The following is a 23,919-nucleotide window of genomic DNA, read 5'->3' as shown; positions in this document are numbered from 1 at the left end:
GGCAAATCCAGGAGACGAGAGAAGCAGGCTGGTGGCGGCCAGGGCCTGGGGGGAGGGGGCGGGGAGCGACGCTAATGGGAAGTTTCCCTCTGGGGCGATGGCGTTTTGGTGGGACCCTCGTGGTGGCGGCTGCGTGACACTGTGAACGTCCTAAGTGCGAGCGAGCGTCCGCTTCGCAATGGCTAATTTTATATTGTGTGGATTTCACTTCAACGAAACGATGGATATTTTGATGATACCGCAACGCACGTCGGTTTGTGCAAATGTAGGGTTTTAAATTCAATACTTGAGGTATTTTGAAGGCTCTGATTTCTCCACCAGGACTTGATGTTAAGCTAAAAAGGCTCCTCCCCAAGCGGCTGCAAGGAGGAGCTTCCCAGACGCCTTACCTGGCCCTCGGCCTTACCTGGCCCTCAGCCTTTCCTGACTCTCGGCCTTTCCTGGACCTTGACCTTACCTGGCCCCCGGCCTTACCTGGCCCTCAGCCTTACCTGGTCCTCGGCCTTACCTGGCCCTTGCGCTTACCTGGCCCTTGCCCTTACCTGGCCCTCGGCCTTACCTGGCTCTCAGCCGGAGTGTGGCCTCCCCGTCGGGGATGCTGAGAGGTGGTGCCCGGAGCCCCGGTGCCCTCGTCTTCGGAGACGGAGATGTCCGCGTCGGCCAGATGCTGGGAGCGGAGGGGCTCCCTCCCGATGGCGTGCGTCCCTTTGGGGTGAGAGTGGGTTCGACTTATTGAGAGCGAAAAGCGGAAAGCCAGTGGACACGCTTTCCCCGATAAAGAAAAAGGAGAGATTACAGCCGCCGAGACGTGCCGGTGGCCCCTGCGGAGGGGGAGCCCAGAGCTTAAGGCAAAGGCGGGTGGAGCTTCAGGCAAGGCGCAGCCTCGGTGGGCCGCAGGGAGACAGCCGTGTGCGCAGGAGGCTCACAGCACCCCGGGGCTGCTGCTCGGGGCAGGCGGACGGGGCCCCCGGGAGCTTCCACGAGCAGAGGTGACTTTAGGAAGTCCTTCCACTCGTCACTATGGGCTTTTTCTCACGCCAGACCTTCTGTGGGCACGGGTCCCCTCCCGTGGGCCTGGAAATGCTTGTCCTGGGCTCCGGCTGCGGGGGGCTTACTGTCCCCACGGCCTCCCCAAGAGGTCCCTCCCGGGGCTCCAGGCAGCCTGGATGGCACGGTGCCCGGCCACGCCGGGACCTAGTGGGGGACAAGGAGCTGCGTCCAGGGGTGACCCTCGCCGGGTGGTGCCGCCCGGGAGCTCCTGCGGCAGGAAGTCACCGCGCACAGCGACTTCTGCACTCCACGGGCACGACGAGTCCTGTTGAGCCCCTGAACAAGCTGCCAGGAGGGCCCCGGGCGCCAGGGACACTCCGGCCCCGTGAAACGCGGGTTCCAGCCCGGGACGCCGTGTGCTGAGGGCGCAGTGCGGCCCTGCCCGGACTCCCAGCCCACGGCAACAGGGTGGACATGCGCGGCTTTAAGCCGATACGGTTGTGATCCTACGATCCCACGCGGTGCCTATGAGCACGCCGCCCGTTACGCGGTAACCCCTCTTCGCAGAGAGGAGAAACTGAGTCACGACGGCTAAGCGGGTTGGTCGAGGGGCGTGCCGCGTCCCGCTGCACCTGCAGGTTGTCTGAGGCACCCTGAAGGACGGCGCTGCCCGTCAAACCCCGACAGGTCACTGGGAGATGCCCCCAGTTTAAGGGATGAGGTGGAGACTGTGCTATTTGGGCAGAATGGCTGGGCTCGGAACTCCGCGCCGGCCGTCTCCCTGGGCCTCTGTCCCCGCCCTGCCCGCCGCCCCACAGTCCGGTGCTCAGGGTGGTGAGAGGTCACGGCGGTGGCGGCAGGGAGGGGGGCATGAAGTCTGTGCACATCCCCATCCTATGACTTGTTCGATGTAGATTCACTTATTCACTGTTCGGGGGGCAGTAAAGCCCCATGTTCCCCCCGAAATGCCTCCAGCATCCTAACTGCCCTGTGCACCATGAGATTATGGCCCCTAGGATATAATGAAAAGGAAAAACGGAAAGTGGACCGATTTCCTGGCAGACGGTGTCTTAACCACATTTCCGGGCAGCTGGCCCCCGGCTCGTTAGCGGGACGGCGGGCTGCCTCTGCGGTCTGCTCCGCTCCCGCATCAGTAGGGGCTCTGAACTCCTGAACCCACCATCCCACAGGGCACAGGATTCAGGACCTCATTATGAAGCACACTGTCTGCCAATGAGATTAAACCGAGCAAATCCAGGTTCTCGGCACACACAGGCCTCCCGATTCCCAGCTAGGAGCCGACGGCGGGCCAGGGGAGCCATCCCCCCAGGTTTGGAGCTGCCCGGTCCTCGATCACGATGGGCGGTCCAGGTGACCGGTGATCCTAATCCCTTCAGGGACACCTGCTTGTCCCTACAAACCAGTTCAGGATCTTCCCTAAAGGCCGCAGCGAGCTGTGCGGCCAGTTGAGGCATTAGCGCTGGAACTTCTGAGGATTACAAGAGAAGCACCCAGCTCCGGGGTCGGGGTGGGGTGGGTGCGGGGACGGGGGGGTGGGGGCAGGTGTGGATGGCGTCCACCAGGACGGCGGGTGTTGGACAGTCAGAGTGAAGGCAGGGGTTGCTATGAGTGAGCCAGCGCGTCTGCACCCGTCGGGGCAACAGGCAGGACCCCCCTCCCCGGCCTTCTCCCCCGCAGAGCCCATCGAGGGACCTACCAGCTGCGGCTGTGCTGCAGGACCCCGCAGGGAGGCAGGGCTCGGCGAGGGCGTCCCGTCCGGCAGGTGAGAGGCTGTCCATCTGCTCTTCTGGATGCGCACGGCACCCAGCGGCATCAACATCCGCCTCCTCCAGGACGGCGACCTCCTGGGAGGCGTCCTCTGCACGAGGACCATGCGTGAGGGCCTGGGCACACGGGACCTGCGGTTTTACGAGGAGGGTCAGCTCCTTGGCACGTGGGTCCTTCCCAGTCCCAGTCTCGAGGGTTTCCAGGCATCATCTGAGCAAACGCCAGACACCCCTCAGCTCCGGCCCCTCGCAACTCACTGCCCTTTGCTTTCAGAAATCCCGCTGAACCCGCTTGCTGACTACTCTGCATCATGCGTCCGTGGGGGGCTGAGGTTCCCGATGCCCTAGGCCACTCATCACACGAGGGACCTGAGACCCACTTGACAGCCTCGGGGGCTCCGACTCAGCTGCAGCCCAAAGCCCCAAGGAGGCCGATGGGGAGGTGACTGTTTTTGGGGAATGCATTGTTCTGTGTACACCCTAATACTCCCAGAAAAGCGAGTGGGAGTGTGGGTGGGGCTCCCGGGGGCCCCTGGGTGCCGCCCCAGCACCTCTTCTACCCGCCGGGGTCTCTCTCTTGTGCCATTGTCCCCAAGGAAACAAGGTGCAGAGGGCTCCTGGAAGCCACATGCTCCAGGGCTCTTTTCCAGCGTGAGTGGGACAGGAAGGAAGCAGTCGTCAGGCCCTGGAGGCCACGGGAAGTGGAGACCGCAGGGGCTGGTCTTGTGGCCCAAAGGCGTCTGGGGAGCCAGCCCGCTGCCCCCAAAGTGGTCTGTGCATCCGCCTGGGCAGAGGCATCCCCACCCCAGCTCTGGCCTGGTGCCACTGCATGGACATCCAGGCACACGTGAGGCCCTGACTCCAGAGCAGACGCCGGTCCTCGGGCCTGCCCTCCCGAGTCACGGGGTAGAAACCTTATTCCTGGGATGGGCAGTCACCCCGAAATCCCTGGGCCCCTCATCTGTCCAGCCCGGTTCCCACGTTCCCATCCCGTACACCACTTCTCCAAGCTGCCAGCCCCGTCTCTGCAGAGATGGGGAGTGAGAAGCTTCTGGACCCTGTGCCCTCACCCTGACTCTCCCCCGGCCTGTCGTGCCCCGAAGCTTGATATGGCCATCGGACTCCTTCCCAGAGCGCCCCGTCCCCCACCTGGGGCCCACGTACCTGTCGCTCAGGTCATCCCGGGAAGGCTGGGGGGCCAGAAATGAGCCCACTGACCTGCAGGCTGTCTGTGGCCACTGAGACTGGGGACGAGTGGGGGGGGTGACTTCCAGACCAAGTGGAGTCGTCAGAGTCTGCCTCAAAGTCCAAGTCGTGGAAGGAGAGGCGCTTTTTCTTCACAGGTGCAGGCAGGGGCAAGAGGAGGAGAGTCAGAGTCAGCCTCACAGAGAGGACCGGGGGCTCCTCGGCCCTGGGCAGCGGGAGGGGGGCGTCCCCAGGGGCTCATCTACCTCCTACACTAGAAACAAATCCGAAGGAGCTCCAAGGGGTCCAGAGGCCCCCCTGCCCCGAATTCCCTGCAAGATCTGCATCCTCAGCATCTCTTAGAGCAGAAGGAAACACCTGCTCGGCCCGAGGGGCATGCGGCTGCTCAGAAGTGCTGAGGACACAGGCCCCGGAGTGCTGAGGCCTCCGGGTGTCGGTGGGGGGCCGGGGAGGGGGCGGCGGTCTTCTCCGGGGCTGATGGCTGCTTCTCTCCCTTCAGAGGTGCATATGGGGGGGGGCGGTTCATGCAAATGAGGGGCCTACCGCCGTACAGGGATGCAGACTTGGAGGAGAGCTCCCTGGTGTTCAGATGAAGAGCACCAGCCCACTGAAATCCTCCCCAACGACGATCTTGATCCTTTAAAGGTATCGCATAGGGAATGTTCCGGACACTGGCTAGTACTCTTCAAGCTCAGAGTGGCAGGAATACAATTTTCTTGCTGTAGACTGGCCAGATCTGGCCGGTGCCGAGTCTCAAGGACCCCAGCATCCTCCCCGTGTCTCCCGACTAAACTCATCATCCACCCCTGCCCCAACCTGCCCCCTTCCGTCATCCCACCCAGAAATGCTGGGCCTTGCTTTGCTCATCTATCATCAAAAATAAGTCATAAAATGGGCATAAAACTGGGTGGCTCAGTGTTTTGGAGCCTGCCTTCGGCCCGGGGCCTGATCCCACGTCGGGCTCCCTGCATGGAGCCTGCTTCTCCCTCTGCCTGTGTCTCTGCCTCTCTCTCTCTCTCTCTCTCTGTGTGTGTCTCTCATGAATAAATAAAATCTTAAAAAAAGTCATAAAATAAATGAAGATGGAGACCAACACGAATAAAAGGCTCGTGGTCACCTATAAGGAAAAGTAAAATGTTCACAGGGAAGGAGTCTAAACGGGGTCCCCTTCCCTAAAAGATGCAGGGTGCTCTGGGACCCCTGCCTGCCCTCACAACCTCACAAGCGTGCCCACCCCCTCCCCCGGGACTCTGGCTGGACGGGTCAGGCAGGCTTCTCTGCAGCCTCTGCCAACCCCACACCTTGCTTTGGGGTTTCTTATGGTGAGACCACGTGTGAAAGCAGCTCCTCTTTCGTGCTCAGTCTCAGAGACTGTCCAGGCACGGCAAGGGAGGCGGGGTCTTGTGCTCATGCTGAAGCACCCAGGAGAGTCGTGGAGAGCACGGAGATTTTTAGGAAATCAGGACCCAAGCCTCCCGCTTGGCAGTGGGGATGTCTGGGGAGGACTTACTGTGCTGCCGAGGGGCTGGGCCTGGGCCACTGTGCCCAGTTCTCCATCCTCATCTGTCTGTTCACTGTCTCCACTTCCCTCGCCAGGACTTGGCTCCGGCCCACCTGCAACAGACACCTGCATGACTCCACCCGGGAAGAGAAAGACTGGGGGCAGACCATTCATCCACCACCCACACATCCACCTACCTACCCATCCATCCAACCACCCCGCCCATCTACAGCCCATCCACACACCCATCTACCCCACCCATCTGTCCATCCGTCTACCTACCTACCACTCATCCACCCACCCATTCATTCTCCATCCACCCATCTACCCGCTGTGGATCCATCCATCCAGGCAAGCTCATCTGCTGGCCTCACAGAGACCTATCCAAGCATCATTTAGACCCATTCTGAATCCCAGCAGGAAACTATTCCTTTGCAACAATTTTGTGGAGGGCCACACCTTCAGGCATTTGCCCTCCATTCCTGGACTGCTTCTTGGGCAATCTCACCTCCCGGCCTTGTGGTGGGGGAAGGAGGCCAGAGCTAAGTCATGTTTTCTCAGTCATTTCATCTGCTGATCCCGCCCCCCCTTTCTCTGCCCTGGCCAGGCCCTCATCTGAGCACCCAGGTGGCCCTGGCCCTCTGTTCTCCCACTCACGCTGGCCTGGCCCCTGGTCTCCTGTTAGGTCACCAGAAAGGAATCCAGGAAATGGACTCTTGGGATTTAGGGCATGGATCTTCCACCTTCCCTCAGGGGCCACAATGAGGAGCTTGGGCTGTGGGGCTGGGCCCTGCATGAGCTGCCACCGCACACCCCAGCCTGTGCCGCCCCGGCCCTCACTCCTTGTGCCTTTGGGTGGGGGGAGGTCTCAAGTGTGAACAGCAGGGCATTTAGTGTCCTTGAGAACACCCTGAAAGCCTTTCTGGGTCCCCTGGACTCAGACCCGTGCAGCGGACAGACCGGGTAATTATCTCCACTCTCTGGACAGTGAGCCTTGAGGAAACTCACCCTAAACCACCAGACAGAGGAAAGACACTGAGCTGAACTGAGCAAATGTGGACGTGGCTTCCGGAGGCCTGGGGCATGTGCATGTGTGCATGCCCCTGAGCGTGCATGTGCATGAGTGTGCATGCATGTGTGTGTGCATGTGTGCAGGGTGCATGCCCGTGTGTGCATATGTATGCGTGCATGCATGTGCATATGTGAGGTTGTGTGCATGCTCCCGTGTATGCTTGTGCATGATGTGCACGGTTTGCATGCATGAGTGTGCGTGTGTACGCACACGCACGTGGCCTGTCCCCAGGACCGAACAGGAACAGGAGCCCTGCGCCCCTGCTGGTTACCAGCTCCTTGCGTGTGTCCCCGCTGGGGAGGGTTTGCGCGGCCCCCACCCTCTCCAGAGCCAGTGATTCTTAACAAAGCCCAGAGGCCTCCCCGCTGCTGTCGCGGGACAGGGTGCGCGGGCGCCCTTGACAGGGAGGTGGCAACAAACCCCACCCGGGGGCACGAGGCACTTACTGTGGTTGTCAGGCGAGCTGCGCATGCTGTCAGGCGAACCTGGGACCAAAGAAGAGGCGGTGGGAAGGGACTGCCTCCTGGGACCAGGTGCCCGAGGACAGGTCCTCTCCCCTCCCTCCCGGCCCTGGACGGTCTCCTGCTGTGGGGCCCCGTGGCTCTGCTGGGTCGCCCGGAGAAGACCTGGTGCCCCCTGACCCCAGGGGACCGGCCTGGACCAGGCCCTGGCTGGTCTCTAAACAGTGACCTCCATCACTTCTAGTTTTTCAGTTTGACTACCTGAGAAAAAAGACGCAACTTTGCTCCCCTGCACCCTCCGTGACTCAGTGAGATCACCCCTGGACGCAGGGTGCCCCCCTCCACCCCGACCCCATGCAGCCTGGTTCCTGCTGCCCCACAGCGCCACCTCGTGGCCCTCAGTCGTGACAACTGAAATCGGCAGGTCCCGGCTGGGGTTGGCCCCGGGGCTCCGGCCTGGCTGGGTGTCACCATCCCACAGCCTTTCCCGCAGCCCACCCGGTGCCTGGAGATCGAGATCGGCACCTCCCAGACGGAGGCCACGTCCTCAGGGGATCCCGTAGGCCTCTGTGAACGGAGCCGCCTTCGGGGTTGAGGTTCTGGAACGCTCTGCTGTGCGGCTTTCCGTCGCGCTCCCTGAGGTTCCCACCCTCGGGCCTGCAGCGGGGCCGGACTCAGCTCCTGGGGTTGCAGGGAGAGACCCTCTCGGCCGGCTCCTGGCTGCCCGAGTGGGCAGGGGGGCATGGGCTTTCCTGACGGACTCCAGGCTGAGACAGACACAGCCTTAAAGAATCGGGTGGCAGCGGCTCCCGTGTCCGTGGTCCCATCTGTTGCCTCAGCACAGTTACCAGGAGAGCCTCCTTTTACTCTTGAAAATGTTCTGATTTGGACGATTTATCTTGTGCCTTCTTCCCCCAAGAACCAAGAAGCCTCTCACCCCCTGGTTCCCTGCTCCAGGTGCTACGAGCCATGACAGCTGAGGGGGCCTCTGGGGTGGGGGTGGGGTCCTTGTCCTAAATTCAATAATGTGCTGAGATACCTGAGAAGCACCTGGTCCAGTGAAAGCCCTAGTGCTCTGGGGGTGGCCCTGCCCAACTTCAGATCCTGCTTATCAATGTGAGACTTTATAGGACACAAGACACATGTAAGGCCCCTCCCCGGAAGGCCTGAGGCTGGGATGTGATGAGGACACTAAGCCAAGAAGCACAGCATCTGCTCTTAACGTGCACGGGCTCCAGCGCCTCGGGCCCTTGCATTGGTCCTCCACTTGGAGAGACTCAAGGCGCCCCGCCCCCGGACACCAGCCTGATGGGCTGTGCCAGCCCGAATGCTTGGCCAGGCTTAATGGCAGAGCCTGGAACTCAAGTGGCAGGGACAAGGCACTTGTCCCCTGCAAACACTGCTCAGTCATCTCTGTTCAATTTCCAAACTTCGTCCTTCCCCTGAAATGATCTCCCTTCCCAAATACCTTAAAAGTGGACAATTCAGGTGAACGTACGATTAGTGCAAGATCACAGTCTAGGTTTCGAGTTCATTATGGAATAAATATTGGATTCAAAATATTAAAACACACTGCTGCGTTACCATCAGGACCCCTGAGTCTTGATAATCATCAGATGTACAGGGGATATTTCCCAAAAAGAGAAAGCCTAGGCCCCAAACTGGGCTCCCGGGGAGGAAAGGCCTGGAGAATGTGTCGTATTAGCCCGCGAGCGCCTGGCTATTCGACCGGCCACGGAGTTTGAGACCTTAGCTGTCAGTTCTCAACCTGCTAGAAAGCATGGAAAAATATGATTTCAAATAGTGGGCGTGTCAAGAGCATGCAGGACTTCCCAGGGGGCGAGGCCAGGGGGGTGCAGATGTTTGCATCCCACGGAAAGGAGCCAACCTCGCCTAAAACACCTGAAACGGACAGGCAGGTACACACTCACATTCCAAAGGATCTGCTTGGTCTTAAAACATAAAACATGCCTGGGAACACAAAGAGCCCCCGGGAGAGGCGCACTCCTCACCTGCACCCTGCAGCCGTCCGCACAGGGACCGGATCACCTTGGCACTCCCGAACCGCTTGAAGCGGGCCCTCAGGTGCTTGTGGTACCACTCTACCGAGCCGATCTTCACAACTCTGCGGAGACACGGAGCTCAGGCCCGCGGCACTGCCCCGCGCAGCACACGTCCGTGCCCGCCCTTCCTCAGCCAGCCCCACCGAGGGGACGGGTCAGGCCCTAACACCCACTGGCTCACCTGGCCAGGTGGCAGGGGTCGCAGAGCCAGCCCTGCTCCTCCGGGTGGGCGTGGCTGCAGTCTTGGCAGGTGAAGAGGTGACAGTCCAGGCATTGCCTTTTGGGGGTCACGAGAAGCCGGTAGGGCTGCAGGCAGCGGGCACAGTGGGTCTCATTCAGGTGCGCAGAGTCTGCAAGCAGCTCCCGCTGGGAGCTTTCCTTCTTAATCTTGCCCTTCAACCCCCTTAGGAAAATATCAGAAACAGGAAATCTATTAGACACCTTCCTTGTTTTTGCAACAGGTTTTAATTTTTTTAAAGATTTTATTTATTTATTCATGAGAGACACAGAGAGAGGCAGAGACACAGGCAGAGGGAGGAGCAGGCTCCTTGCGGTGAGCCCCATGTGGGACTCGATCCTGGGTCTCCAGGATCACACCCCGAGCCAAAGGCAGATGCTCAAATGCTGAGCCACCCAGGCGTCCCTGCAACAGGTTTTAAATGCTTGCACGCATGTGTGTGCACACACACGTATACACACACACAGGATCTTTCTCGTGTCCAGAAACCTAAAGTCGCCAGCTCAATGCTCCCACTTTCCCGAGGAGGAGGTCCAATAAGTTGGGTTCAATCACGTGCAGTCTGGGTAGGCTGGAACTGAAATACTTTATTTTTATAGAAACAAAATCGCATTTCAACATTTCTGTGACTATTTGCAATTGTACATTTTTCCAGGCTGCCTACCGAGGAGTGTCATCCAGCACCAAAGGGCCGCGGCCCATCGAGGCTCAGAATCACAGGCTGGGACAGTTGCTGCCGCTGCCTGCACCACCTCAGCTAACTCATACTAATAGAGGAAGGACAGGGGTCCCAAACTCCAGCTCAGAGCTGGAACCCGCAGCTTTCCTGATGCCCAGCCCAGAGCTCGGAGACTGTGCTTCGTTCGGCACCCTGTTTCCCCGGAGGACCTGAGTCATTAGCACCGAGCATCCAACCTTCCTCAGTTGTGTGTCGGGGGATGAGGTGAGAGGCCCTGGGGAGCCCAGTGGGGCCGGGGGCAGGTGGGGGCCTGGGGGTGCACCTGGTCAGGCCACATGGTTATTTCAAACCAATCTATTGCCCAGTCTAATTGTTTGAGAGGAGATTAGAGGAGAGAAAAATCCAAGTGGTTCACGGGCTGGTCAGTGCTCTGCAGACGCCACAGGGAAGGCAGAGACCAAGCTCATAGACGGGCAAGGCTGTGAGGCCCCGGCCAGTCGCCCCTGCCCTGCACCCTGGGTGAGCTAACGGCCCTGCAAGGAAGGCAGCTCCAGGCAGGTGGGGGTTGGGTTGGCACCCTCCCGAGAAAGTGACGGGTCGCTGCACTCCCCCGAGGTCATGAGGGTCCTGGGGACTGGGATGGGAGGCACCTCCTCACAGTTTTGGGGTCCTGCAGCAGGGGAGCAAGCTGAGCTGCCCCCTGCCCTGCCCTCCCCAAGGTTGGTTCCCACAGAGCAAGGCTGCAATGGCCTGGTTTGGAGGGCGTCCAGCACAGGAAACATCCAGCACCAGGGTGTCCCGGGAAAACCGCAGTTATCCCAGATCTACCTGGCGTGCTCGCCAAATTGCGTCGACTGGGAAGTGTACCCCCACACCACGGACACATTCCTTTGGTTCTGGATTCTAGAGAATGTCTGCCAAGTGCCGTATTTTTAGTTTTAGACGAGATCAACTTGATGCAATCTTAGTGGCAGGAATCAGCCGGACCCTGGGTGCCGCCGTCTTGTGGGAACACCGCGCCTGTGGTTTCTGAGCAGGACACCCCAGAGCAGGTGGAGGCTGGAGACAAGGCAGCGGTTCTGGGAAGCTCTGGGACACCACATGTGGGGGTAAGTGGCATTTCCTGGACTTCATGGGCTTCCCGCTCCTCATTCTTGGGGAATTTAGGCCCACAAACAAAGCTCTCATCTCAGCTTTGAAAACCAAGGAAACATGGCCTAATGCTGGCGGCTATCCAGGGGGAGAGGTGTCACGGAGCCACGTGGGTGGGGCGGACCTAGCCTCCTCCGTTTCCCCTGGGACTCTATCTGCATCAGCCAGAAAATCTGGAGGCCACCCCTTTGCCTCTCTCCCTCATTCTGTATCCAGGCAGAAGCACACCCCCAGCCCAGCAGGAAGAAGGCTGGAGACCCACAGGACACTCTGCACCCCAGGACGGGAAGTCCTCTGAAATAGGGGCCCCGCAGCTGGCGCCTGGACACCGACGTATTCCAGGAGCTGACTACGGCAGAAGGGATCATTACACTCGGCCTCAGATTCTCTAAAGCGGAACTTCTCCTCGTCGTGGCTGGAGAGCAGGGAAGGAGAGAACCACGCGGGTCCAGCACAGTAGCAGCAGATGAGGCCTGCCAGCCGCGGGGCAGTCACCCCGACCCGGAGCTGCACGAGGAGGAGGAAGCGAGCCGGGCCAGGGCCCTCCGCACATCCCGCTTATTGCAAACACTGGGTCAACCAGATGTCGCTCCACTCGGTGCGCCGGCAGGCAAAAGCCCACCCCGTGCAGCTGTGGGTTCCCGTCACCCTCAGGGAGAAGCGACACTCTGCATGCGGTCGACGGTCAGAACCAGAAGACTAGAAACCAGTGTGGTTGGGATTCAGAGAGAGGAGGCAGGAGGGAAGGAACCAGGCTGAGATGGGAAGACCACAGGCTGGTTCGCTGGGGTGGAGGAGAGAGAGGCGGCCCAAACAAAGATGGCAAGGGACGGCCAGACACTGACGACGGGGAGGAAGACGGGCAGAATGACCATCGCAGCATCTTAAGTCCCATGACTAAGAACAGTGGTTCTCGGGGGGTGGTCCAGGGACTGCTGGAGGCTCTTGAGACCCTCTCAGAGGCTCCACTTGGTCCCCACTATTTTAGTAACAATGCTGAGATGGTACTTCTCTCGGTTGCTCTTCGGCACCTGCACCAGTGGTGCAGAAGCAACGGCGGGACCTTAGCAGGGGTCAAGGCAGAGGTGCAGACCGTCCCAGCAGCCCTTGCAGTACGTGCCACAAAGGTAAAGATGGGCATGTCTTTGATGAAGTGTGTCCTGATCAAAGGTAGGTCCTTGATGCTGCAGTAACAGCTGTTCATCTTACTCAACCTTGACCCTTGAGCACGTCTTTTCCATATCCGGCGTGAAGGAATTAGTATGCACTCAAAGCATTTCTGCTACACCCCGAACCACCCCCAAGGTCTTGGTGCAAGGAAGCAGGCCACTGCTGGAGCTCCAACGTGAACGAGAATTTTTCTTTTTTCACGAAGCCTCATTTTCACTTCGAAGAACAACTGGAAGATGAACTATTCTGACTTGGGCGTTTGTCAGACGTTCCCTTAGAAATGAACACAGGGAGCCCGTCACCTCGAGGAAAGCAAGTGACAAGGTTTGTGGCCATGACAAAACTCAAGCTTCAAGCATGAAGAAGAATGTGGGGAAATGTAGGTCTGCCACTGTGAGCTTGACAGCGTCCATCACGTAGGGGTTGCCGAGGAGGTTGGCGGTGATGGTAATCCATGTGATTTTTTTGGGGGGGGTAACGGATGAAATGTGTCACCATTTGGAAACTGTATATGGTGCGACCAAATCGCACATGGATACAAGATGCACTTCGAGTGCAGGACAGAGCAATGGATTTTAACCTAACGGGGAAGGAAAAGTTCATTGTTATGTTTGCTTTCAGATTCCACCATGCAGGGGGCACCTGGGGGCTCAGCCGTTGAGCGTCTGCCTTGGGCCCAGGGCGTGACCCTGGGGTCCTGGGATCAAATCCCGCACCAGGCTCCCCCACAGGGAGCCTGCTTCTCCCTCTGCCTGTGTCTCTGCCTCTCTCTCTGTATCTCCCATGAATAAATAAATAAAATCTTGAAAAAAAAAATCACCAGTTGCTGCTGGGTTCCCACATAGTATCAAAGCACGATGTCCAGAATCATCTGGGAAGACAACTGAAACATGCCCTTCCCCCCCAACTACGTATCTGCACGAGGACAGGTTTTCTTCAAATCCTTCAGCCAAAACAACATATTACAACACATTCAAAACAGAAGCAAGACGACAATTCAACCATCTTCTATTACCCCAGCCACTGAAGAGATTTCCAAAAACACAGAACATGCCAGTCTCCTCATTTGTTTTGGAAAAAATTACTTTCCCTAACAACGTTACTTATGTTAACATGTAAGCGGTTTACTGCTGTTATTTTTAAGTGAATGGATGACTGTTTTTGAAATGCCTGGCTCTCATTTTTTTCTTTTTTTTTTTAAACATTACTGTTTGTTTGTTTATTTATGTATTAGATTTTTATTTATTTATTCATGAGGGACACAGAGAGAGGCAGAGATAGAGGCAGAGGGAGAAGCAGGCTCCATGCAGGGAGCCCGACGTGGGACTTGATCCCGGGTCTCTAGGATCAGGCCCTGGGCTGAAGGTGGTGCTAAACCACTGAGCTACCCGGGCTGCCCTGGCTCTAACTTCTGATAGGGTACACGCCGACATACATAATCCATATGAACGTAAGCTCTTTGGGGTTCTCGATAATTCAAGAATGTAAAGGGAGCCTGAAGCCAAAATGCTTGAGAACGGCTGATTCGGAAGCAAGTCTGCTGCCCCAGATGCAGAGCCAAGGGCTGAAGGGATGGGGACGAGGAGGGAGGGGGCGGCCGTGGAATCAGGGACAGACGGAGGAGTGCCGCGAGGGGTGCCCCCAGGACCACAAACCCACAGCACCTTGCTCTGCCAGCCGGCCTCCAGCTCGGCCTGGGCGCCAACATCAAGAGCCCAGAGTGGAGGGCGGATGCCCGTCGTCCTCAAGAGAGGTGTAGTGGCCTGGGGTCGGGTGCAAGGAAAGCCCTTTGAAGATGGGACGGGGCAGCGAAGTCCCCTCGAGGTAACAACTGGGTGTGGAAGGGAGGAGGACTGGAGGCGACGTGAGGCAGTCAGACCCGCGTGTCCTTGCTCCCCAGCCCCTTAGGGGCGAATCTGGAGGGAAGCAGAGTGGAAACGCATGAGTCCTGGGGACAGCCTGGGACCCAGGGGTCGGTGGTGCACCCTCCAGGGTCAGCTAGGGAGGAGCGCGCGGTGGCCACAGCACCAACGTGCTCCAGCAGCCACTGAGAGAGGGATGAGCTCGGACCAGGGCTTCTGCTCTCTGCCTCCTGCGTTAGGGGATCCTTAGGTGCCGGACAGCACGAGGGGCTGGGGACCCGGAGGCCTGAGGTTGGGGCAAAGAGGCCGCAGCATGCGAGGCTGGGATCGAGGATCTCAGGGGTGGGTGCCAGGGGCTCCCAACGCCCGGCCAGGACAATTCACACGCGAGCGATGGTCCCCATCCTGTTAGCTGACCTGACTGACACTCCACGAACCAGTGGCGGTGTATGGAGTCAAGACCCCAGCAACCCCGTCCACCCCACGAAGGCCAAAAGCAGGGGGTGTGGAGATGGGGGGCTCTGAAAGACAGGCCTAAGCCAGGAAGGGTCCGTGCCAGCGAGCGGGGTCTCGGATACCAGACACCAACAAGCTGAAGCATCTTCTGCTCGCGCGGTGGGGGCTCACGAGCGACCTTAGACGGCTAATAAATGAACTGCTCTTCTCTGCACACCCTGGTTGGCTGTGACTTTTGACCATGCCTCGGAAGCGGTGATCACTGGGAGAAACCATGAAAACTCTCCTAACCAGGAGGGAAAAAGAGCCAGATCTGCAGATTAGGAGGTGCTGGGTTGCAGGCCACACACACACGCGGGCTGCTGGCATCGCTCGGTGAGGGCGCGGCAGGCTCGCGCTGGGGGAGCAAGGGTCGGCCGGCAGGTGGAGAGAGCTGGAAGCCACGGGGCAGTTTCCGGATGCTGCTGTAGCAAATGCCCACACCTTTCGTGGCTTAAAATAACACCAACTTTTTACCTGATGGCTCTGGAGGTCAGAAGTCTGACGTGGGTGTCACTGGGCCAAAATCAAGGTGTTGGCAGGAACCGTGAGCCTCCCGGGAGGCCGTGGGGGAGGCTCTGTGTTCTGGCTCTTTCCAGCGTCCCGAGGGCGTATCGCTGGCCCTTCCTCTACCGTCAGAGCCAGCAGGGCGGGCGGGGTGCACCTCGCAGTGAAGCGCTCTGGCTCTCACACTGTCCTGCGTCCCTCCTTTCTTCTTGCAGGGCCTCTTGCGATCACCCCAGGCCCAGCCGGGTCACCCAGGACCATCTCCCCAAGTCCAGGCCATGTGATGAGCAGCCTTAACTGCAATCGGCAAGCGGATCCCCCTTTTGTCACATAACCTGACATAATCACAGGCCCCGTGGATCAGGATGCGGGCGTCTCCGGGGGGGCACGTTATTGTGCCAGAGTTCCGAACGGCAAGTTGTGCGAGAGGGGATATCACGCCCAGCCGAGAGCGTCCCGAATGTAAACTCCACAGCCCGGGCCCTTCCTGAGAAATTAACCTGCAGGGGTGCTCCAGACGGACCCCAGGTGTGACCCTAGGAACCGGGTGTCGGGGCCTGCAGGCACCGATGAGCCTCAGGAGCAGGATGCTGAAGTATGGAAAGCACGGCGCCCCAAAGAAGCAGGACGGTCAGTCACAACTGAACAGGACAGCGTAGCATAATGATAACTGAGGAGCAAGTATGTGGATCTTTTTTTTTTTTTTTAAGATTTTATTTATTTATTCGTGAGACCCAGAGAGGCAGAGGCACAGGCAGAGGGAGAAGCAGGCTCCATGCAGGGAGCCCGACGTGGGACTCGATCCCGGGACCCCGGGGTCACGGCCTGGGCCAAATGCCGGCGCCAAGCCACTGAGCCCCCCCAGATGTCCCCCGGTAGCAGCATTTTTAAAGCGAGCCACGTTCGTCCCCGTCTCATGCCAGGGGAGCTTTCAGAGAGTAACTCAGGAGCCCCGATCTGTTGGCAGAGATCGCAAATCCACATCTCCACCTGTTTACCTTTCTGAGGAAGGTTTCACAGGCCTAATATTTGATTTTCGGGCAGTGCCCTTGGAAACAGGGTGTTCTATTTAGGTAAGCTGGGTCCTCGCCCAGGGGCATGAGTCACTGCCTGCGCCGAGCGCCCTCGCTCCCCCTGCACCTCGGGATTACCCAGGATTACCCAACCCTTTCTGGCACAGACGCAGTCGAGAGGCCACCATCCTGAGCCTCCATCGACGGGAGCGCAGCAACCTGCAAACTCAGGACCTCATCGGCCGTCGGGGCCAGCATGCAGGTGTCCCCAGGCCTGGGGGACACCTTCCCCAGGCGGAGGGGGCTAAAGACCTACCCGGGGCCATTACCTGCCCGTTCCCTTCAAGGGGGGTTGCTTAGGTGCCACTCAGTACTTACGGGACATGAAAACATCACGTGCACCTTTTCTGTAGCTACGACTTTTTCATACCCGAGTAACGAGGACGAATGTCACTTAGGAGCAATAATGCAGAGCGACGCGGAGCAACATCTCCCCTCCCCCACGCAGTCCCACAGTTAGCGACTTCTGGACATTCTTGGACATTCCTCGCCGCTGGGGACGCTGGCCCATCCTCAGCGTCCTCTCCTGGAAATGCAGATAATAACAGAAGCCGCGTGGCAAGCTGGTCTAGGGGGTAAACGATGCAACACAGACAAAGCCCCAAGTGCACGTTGCTCATCTGTGCACACTCAAGACAGCTGCGAGTCTTCCGGCAGTCAGGCACTGTGCTGGGTGCTAGTGACAGACTGGAGCCCTCGCCGGGCCTGACACGGGTGCCAAGCCAGATTCTACTCAGCAAGTGCACGACTCATAGGATAACAGATGAGCCCTAAGGGCCGTGCAGGGGGATCGAGCAGGCTAAGCAGAAAGAAGTGTTGGGAGGGTGGTGACTGTTTTAGAAAGGGCACCCGGGGAGGCTTCTTGGAGGAGGCGGTGTCTGAGAAGGGATGCGCGTGATGTGAAGGAGGGAGCCAAGGAGACCAGGGGAGGAAAGGTGCCTCCCTGGGGGCCACGGGGAGGAAGACAACGGGGCAGGGAGGGTGGAGGGGAGGCGTCCAGCAGAGAGATGGCGTGGCATGAACCCGGGTGGTCGCGTGGCTGGTGAGCCACAGCTGGGACTTATTCTGAGGGTTGAGCCAACCGGGCTCGTGGGGGTGTGAAATGTGGGATGAGAGGGGAGGAGTGGAAATGACTGTGATTGCTGGGCACTCGGCCTCGGCCCCCAGGCTGACTCCAAGACGGGGAAGTGGGGACCCTGGGGGGGGGAAATCAAGACCTGCCTTAGACACGTTGGGTTAGAGATGCTGATTAAACCCCCTGCTGAGGGCAGCCCAAGTGGCTCAGTGGATTAGCGCGGCCTTCAGCCCAGGGTGTGACCCTGGAGACTCAGGATTGAGTCCCGCATCGGGCTCCCTGCATGGAGCCTGCTTCTCCCTCTGCCTGTGTCTCTGCCTCTCTCTCTCTCTCTCTGTGTGTCTCATGAATAAATAAATAAAATCTTAAAAAAAAAAAAAAAACCAGCTGAGGCGCTCAGCAGACAAATTTACCTGCTTCTGTGGGGTCAGAGGAAAGTTCTCGGCTGAGGGCATACAGCTGGGACTTGCTGTCTAGACCTGCACTGTCCAATACAGTCACCACGCGGCACATGTGGCTATCTATGTTTAGTTATAATGAGAAAAAAAAAAAAGACGAAGTCAGTTCCCCATTTGCATCGGGCACATTCAAGTGCTTAACAGACGTAGGTGGCTCCAGGTCGCGTCCCTGGTGGGCAGACGTAGCTCAGTTCCTGCCCCACAGGTGGCACAGGTCTGGAGGGTGTTAGCACCGTGGAGCAGGTGCGCATCCCTCAGGGAGGGGGTGTGCACAGAGGAGAACTGAGGTGGGGGCCCCGGACCCCCCGAAAATGAATACTGGGTGGGGGTGGGGGGCAGGAGGATCAGCCAAAAAAAACCCCAAAAAACAAAACAAAAAAAAAACCAAAACAAAACCAGAAGAGGCTGGACTCCCAGGCACGAGCGTGGTGGAGCAGAGCAAGAAGCGTGGAGCCCCTGTTATTATTAGACTTTTCCGTGCATGTTAAAAAAATGAAATGCCATATAACCATACATTTCCACAGTCTGCTTTTTCCACTTTAATACCTCGTGAGCTGGTCCTGAAGATTTATTGCTGCAGCTTTATTTTAAATGGGCTCCAGGCGATGCCTTGTTGGATTCACGGTAACACGGTAAAAGTCAGTTATGTAGCCAAAGCTTGTAATTTTGGACGTTACGGTCTTTCTAGTTCTTCACTCTTAGGATCCTTGTTGTGAGGAATTTCCTCTCTTGCTTCTCTCCGTGGCATGACTTTTAGCAAAGAGCTTGCTGGCGCAAAGGGTGGGCACCCGTTTAGGGTTTGGTTATGTTGCCCCAGACTGGCCTCCGCAAAGGTCTAACTGATTTATCCCTCTAATCAGCCCTGCATTTGCCTGCGCCCCACAGCCGGGCTGACCCCTGGGGTTCTCGTTCATCTTTGGAAATACGTGAAAACGTTATTTTGATTAGTCTGTATTTCTCCTGGTATTTCTTCAGGTTTATTGGATATGTGCATTACTTATTTGGGGAATTTCCTCTTCATATCCTTTTCCTATTTCATCGTTTTTTTTTGTTGTTTTTTTTTTTCTTTTTGGGGTTTTCTCATTTGGAAAACTTACTCATATTTCTAAGAAGCTCCTTACATATGAAGGATATGAATCCTCTCCACTTACACTAAATTGTTTCTTCTTTTTTTTTAATATTTTTTTTAATTTTTATTTATTTATGATAGTTACAGAGAGAGAGAGAGGCAGAGACACAGGCAGAGGGAGAAGCAGGCTCCATGCACCGGGAGCCCGATGTGGGATTCGATCCTGGGTCTCCAGGATCACGCCCTGGGCCAAAGGCAGGCGCCAAACCGCTGCGCGACCCAGGGATCCCTGTTTCTTCTTTTTTAAAAATTAAACCTCTCTCGCCATTTCTCTCAAATAAATGAAATCTTTAAAAAAATAAAAATAAATATTTTCTGTTAAATTTCATATATATGTATTTTAGTCAATACTTACTGATAACTTCTGTTGTGATTTCTTTTTTTTTTTCCTTTTTTTTCTCTTTTTTTTCTGTTGTGATTTCTGCCTGCATTGCTGTACATAAGTCCTTCCACTGGAAACTGATTATTATTATTGTTTTAAGATTTTATTTATTTATTCATGAGAGATACAGACCGGGAGGCAGAGGCACAGGCAGAGGGAGACGCAGGCTCCCTGCAGGGAGCCCGATGCAGGACTTGATCCCAGGACCCTGGGATCACGCCCTGAGCCAAAGGCAGATGCTCAACCACTGAGCCACCAGGGGCCTCAAGATTATTATTTTTTTGAATTTTATTTATTTATTTGAAAGACAGAGAGAGCACACAAGCAAGAGGAGTGGCAGGCAGAGGGAGAGGGAGAAGCAGACTCCCCGAGGAGCAAGAGCCCGACGCGGGACTCGATCCCAGGACCCCGGGATTATGACCTGAGCTGAAGGCAGACGCTTTACCAACTGAGCCCCCACTTCAAGACCATACACATATTTACCTATATTCTCTTTCAGGAATTTTCCTAGTTACATATTTTACATTTTTAACATCTCACTTCAAAATCTGAGGTTAACCCTCACCCCTGCCGGTGGCTAGCTGTCCCCCAACTGACCTTTCCTACTGGTATGAAATGTTACCTTTATCGTCCTAGGAACTGTTACCCTTGGTTGTTCTATAGACCTTTCCATGTTGTTTCATTGATTAATCTGTGAAGGCCCACTTGACCACTTGATTGATTGATTGATCGATTGATTCGAAAGGGCAAATGTACCCCAATGTTTATAGCAGCAATGTCCACAATAGCAGGGCCCGCTTTATTTTAATTAACGTAGCACTGAAATAAATGATCTCAAGGAACGAAGGCCTTCTTACTATTTTTATTTGAACTGCTTTACATTTTTGTTTTTCTGTACCATTGTCTCACGTTCCCTAAAGTGCCTTGGGAATCGCACCAGGGGCCCAGTTGGCTGATTCTCCGGCCATTGAGATGCTTGTGCAATCTCGAGCATACGGCATCACTTGCTATTTATTTAACATTTTCATGTGAGGCTCCACCATGTTTTGTGCGATTCTCCATAGTGCTTTTGCACATTTCTGATTTGTATATTTCTGGGTACCTCGTAATTTTATTGTAAATAAGTTTTGTTCCTATATATTTTTTCTTTTTTTTTAATTTTTATTTATTTATTATAGGCACACAGTGAGAGAGAGAGAGAGGCAGAGACACAGGCAGAGGGAGAAGCAGGCTCCATGCACCGGGAGCCCGACGTGGGATTCGATCCCGGGTCTCCAGGATTGCGCCCTGGGCCAAAGGCAGGCGCCAAACCGCTGTGCCACCCGGGGATCCTTGTTCCTATATATTTTCTAATTGATTATTTCCGATGTCTAAGAAGGGGACACTGATTTTTCTTTTATATTTTTTGGTAATTAGCCAGACTACTACATTCTCTTTTACCTTGGCTTTACGGAGAACTACCTTGGGTTTTCACATCTGCAGATAACAGGTTTGTATCTCCGGGATTTATTCTGCCGCCTTCTCTAATTGCTCTGGCCAGCCCATCGAGAGCAGAGCGAAATTAGCGGGATGAGTGCTAATGATAGAAATCCTCTTCTTGTTTCTAACATTAATATATCCTGACGACTATTATTTGAGAGATACTTTCATCATGTTAGGAAAGTATTTTTAGGGCGCCTGGGTGGCTCAGTCAGTTAAGCATCAGCCTTCAGCTCAGGTCATGGCCCTGGGGTCCTGGGATCGAGCCCCACATTGGGCTCCCTGTTCAGCAGGGAGCCTGCTTCTCCCTCCGCCTGCTGTTCCCCTGCTTGTGTTCTCTCTGCCGAATATATAAATAAAAATCTTAAAAAAATAAGTATTTTTATTTCTATTTTATTAATTTAACAGAATTATCAGAAACAGCATGCTCCCACTGAGATAGTCCTATGTTCCATCTCCCTAACACCCGGGAAGGCTCACAGCCCAGGCCTTGCACCGGGTAGCAGGCTTGGGGTAAAGAGGGCCATTCCCTCACACGAGGATCTGCCCTCCACTGAGGCTCGAGGTTCATCCACAGCAAGACATATGCCCTCGTTACAAAGCCCACGGCTCAGGACTCGACGGTGGGAAGCAGGTAGTAAGTTAAAGGTATCCTAAAGCACCTCACTGGTGCCCATGTTGTTAACATCCTAATTTCGTCTGTCTTTGAGGTTTTGATTCTTTGGAGTGCAGTGTCACGTCCTGATAGGAAGCCAGGAATAACAGGACACTCTGTACTGTAAACACCCCACTCCCGAGTCCCTGGTCCCACACGCCAACTCCAGGGAGAGACTGCTACGTGCCTGGGGCTAAATCAAAGACAGCATGGCCTCTTTCTTCCTTCTTGTCGTCTTCCAGAAACGGCCTGCAAGGAAAGCCACCCACTCGGGATGCTCTCTATGTGGTGCCATCCACTCGGGAGCTGGACCCTGAAAAAACTCGTTCTGGTCGATTCAGCGGAGAGGCAGCTGTGTTTTCTATCCGGAAAGCCACATCAAGAGGCTCCTGCTGAGGCAGTGGCCAAGACCCTGCGGCCCTCGCCTCTCACAGCTGGGATGGCCCCTGTGTCCCCCATGGAGCTCTGAATGTCCTCACACAGCCCGGGTGAGGGATCAGGGGCGTCAGTATTTGGAGGGGATGCTCTACCTCTGGTCCTGCAGGTGTCATGGAAACCAGTCTCACAGCCATGTGGCCTTCGTCCTCCCAAATATCAGCGATCTGGGCCAGCTCATTTGTCCCGTGCTTCGACAGAGGAGACCCCAAGCTGCGCTGCTCCTACAGGGAGGGACCAGGTACCGGAGTCTCGGCCCAGGCCCTGTCCTAGCATCCTCTACAGTTGATTGGCATTTCCACATCTGGGGAGAAATCCACCAAATACACATTTCTGTTAACTCGTAGACATTAAAAGAAATATTTTTGTGGTTTGTTTTCAAACTGGTAGATTTGGTGAGCTGACTGTTTAGCAAACTGCCCCTTGGCAAATCTGCTCCCGGCGAATCAGGCCCATGCACTGTGTCCACCGGATGCATATTCAGGGCAGGAAAGTTCTCTCCATTTAGTGAACGTGTTTCTTGGGTTTCCACTTCTTTCCCCCATTAACTTGGTTCTATCACTGACTGTGGAAGCTTCCTCCAGCTGAGCTGTGCACTCGGTCTCCCTTTTGGAGGATGGCAAAGACATGAGAAACCCGTCTGAGCGATTCCCGAGCCGCTGGGTTTGTCACAGCCACTGGGTGACCACTTTCTCCTCTTGGCCCATGACTGCTTCATGGATCAGGGAACCTGGGTGGGCTGGCATTTTAGCCAACTGCTCTGTAGAATCACCTCTGGTGTCAAGAACTCAGGGTCTTCATTTTCATGCTGGGTTTAGCCGCCCCTTCTAAGCAGAGCTGCCCATCTGGGCAGAACCTGGACCCACGCGTTCGGGCCTCACGGTGCTCATCACGCCCACCCTTGTGCTCGGGAGCACATGTCTGGGTCCCGCGGCTGCCCCCGGGCAGCTGGGGGTGACGGGAGAAAAGGTCCCTCACGGTCAGAGGCAGCTTTCCTTTCTGTTGCGTATCTAACTAGCAGCATAGTTACCAAGAGACAAAACCGTCAGAAACGATAAGAAATATAAAAACCCTTCCCTTCCTCCTCCCTCCCACAGTGACTCGTCACTTCCTGAGCCACCTGCTCCACGCATGTTTGCACAACAACAACCAGCCCAGGTTATGCCTTTTGGGCTTCACTGCTCTTGACCTAACGCTCCCGGGACACAGACTCTCCACGCCGCGGCCTCTCTGCACGCTCGCGTTCCCAGGGCCGTACGACCCTCCACTGAGTCAACATTCCCCATCCGACCTCCTCCCGTCTGATGGGGGGATTTAATCAGCCCACCCCCCGCCACACGGCAGGCCAAGTACCCGGAGCAGAGAGGGCCGATCCCCCCCATCACCCCCCCACCGGGTCCCACTTCTGAGCAGACGGCTTCGGGCACTTCTGAATGAGGAAGCCGCCCTGACCGTGACTGGCCCAGGGACCTGGCCCGCGGCGTCACGGTCCGCATCCTTGTGGGAGCCTTCCGTTTCCAACAGCGGGAGAGGTCACCTGGGCCTGTCTCCTCGTGGCAAGAGGAATAGGACACTACGGAATGGTGGACATCAGAAGGGACTCGCCTTCACGCAAGAAACAGGCATTTCTGGGACACCCACTCCGGCTGGCTGAGCTCAAGGGTCTCTGGGAAGGAGGATGCCTCTTGGCACCTGGCCCAGGTGGTCCTCCCTCTGCTCCCTGGAGAGCTGGGCTCCCTCCTTCCCACTTATCTGTGTTTCTATAGACTGAAAATAAAAGTCGACAACAGCTGGGCTGCCCGGAGGCAGGGCTGGGTCCATCCCTGGGGAAGAAGGTGCCGTCAGGAGGGAAGGCTGCGCTGGCTTTGCTGGTGCGAGCATCGCGGCCCTGGGCAGAGCCCGGCGGCCGGGCAGGGAGCTGCTCTGGGTCACAGAGCGAGAGGACGCTGCAGTGTTCACAGGAGGAAGGGAAGAGAGGGAGGGGACCTCAGAATGGGGAGAAGTGAGGTCAACAAAGGCAGGGAGAGAAGGGGCGGAGGGCCCGGTGGCA

General features: G+C 56.5%; 1 protein-coding gene across 3 annotated transcripts in view; it reads right to left on the bottom strand.

Annotated features, from left to right (window-relative positions):
* MLPH (melanophilin) overlaps window positions 1-23,919 on the bottom strand; it is a 48,931-nt gene that overhangs the window by 15,952 nt on the left and 9,060 nt on the right. For 2 of the 3 annotated variants that reach the window (XM_077869349.1, XM_077869351.1), the window contains exons 3-9: window positions 9,262-9,483; window positions 9,030-9,142; window positions 7,003-7,041; window positions 5,494-5,597; window positions 3,996-4,112; window positions 2,708-2,909; window positions 560-705 (exon numbers count right to left, since the gene is read on the bottom strand). In XM_077869349.1, the coding sequence (XP_077725475.1) occupies window positions 560-705; window positions 2,708-2,909; window positions 3,996-4,112; window positions 5,494-5,597; window positions 7,003-7,041; window positions 9,030-9,142; window positions 9,262-9,483 (943 nt within the window). The remainder of the gene's footprint in view (window positions 1-559; window positions 706-2,707; window positions 2,910-3,995; window positions 4,113-5,493; window positions 5,598-7,002; window positions 7,042-9,029; window positions 9,143-9,261; window positions 9,484-23,919) is intronic. The other variant, XM_077869350.1, reaches the window with a different exon arrangement.

Source organism: Canis aureus, chromosome 24 (genome assembly GCF_053574225.1).
Source record: "Canis aureus isolate CA01 chromosome 24, VMU_Caureus_v.1.0, whole genome shotgun sequence".
In the NCBI taxonomy this organism is placed as follows: domain Eukaryota; kingdom Metazoa; phylum Chordata; class Mammalia; order Carnivora; family Canidae; genus Canis; species Canis aureus.
Note: the sequence above shows the minus strand (reverse complement) of the source record. Positions and strands in the feature narration are given on the sequence as shown.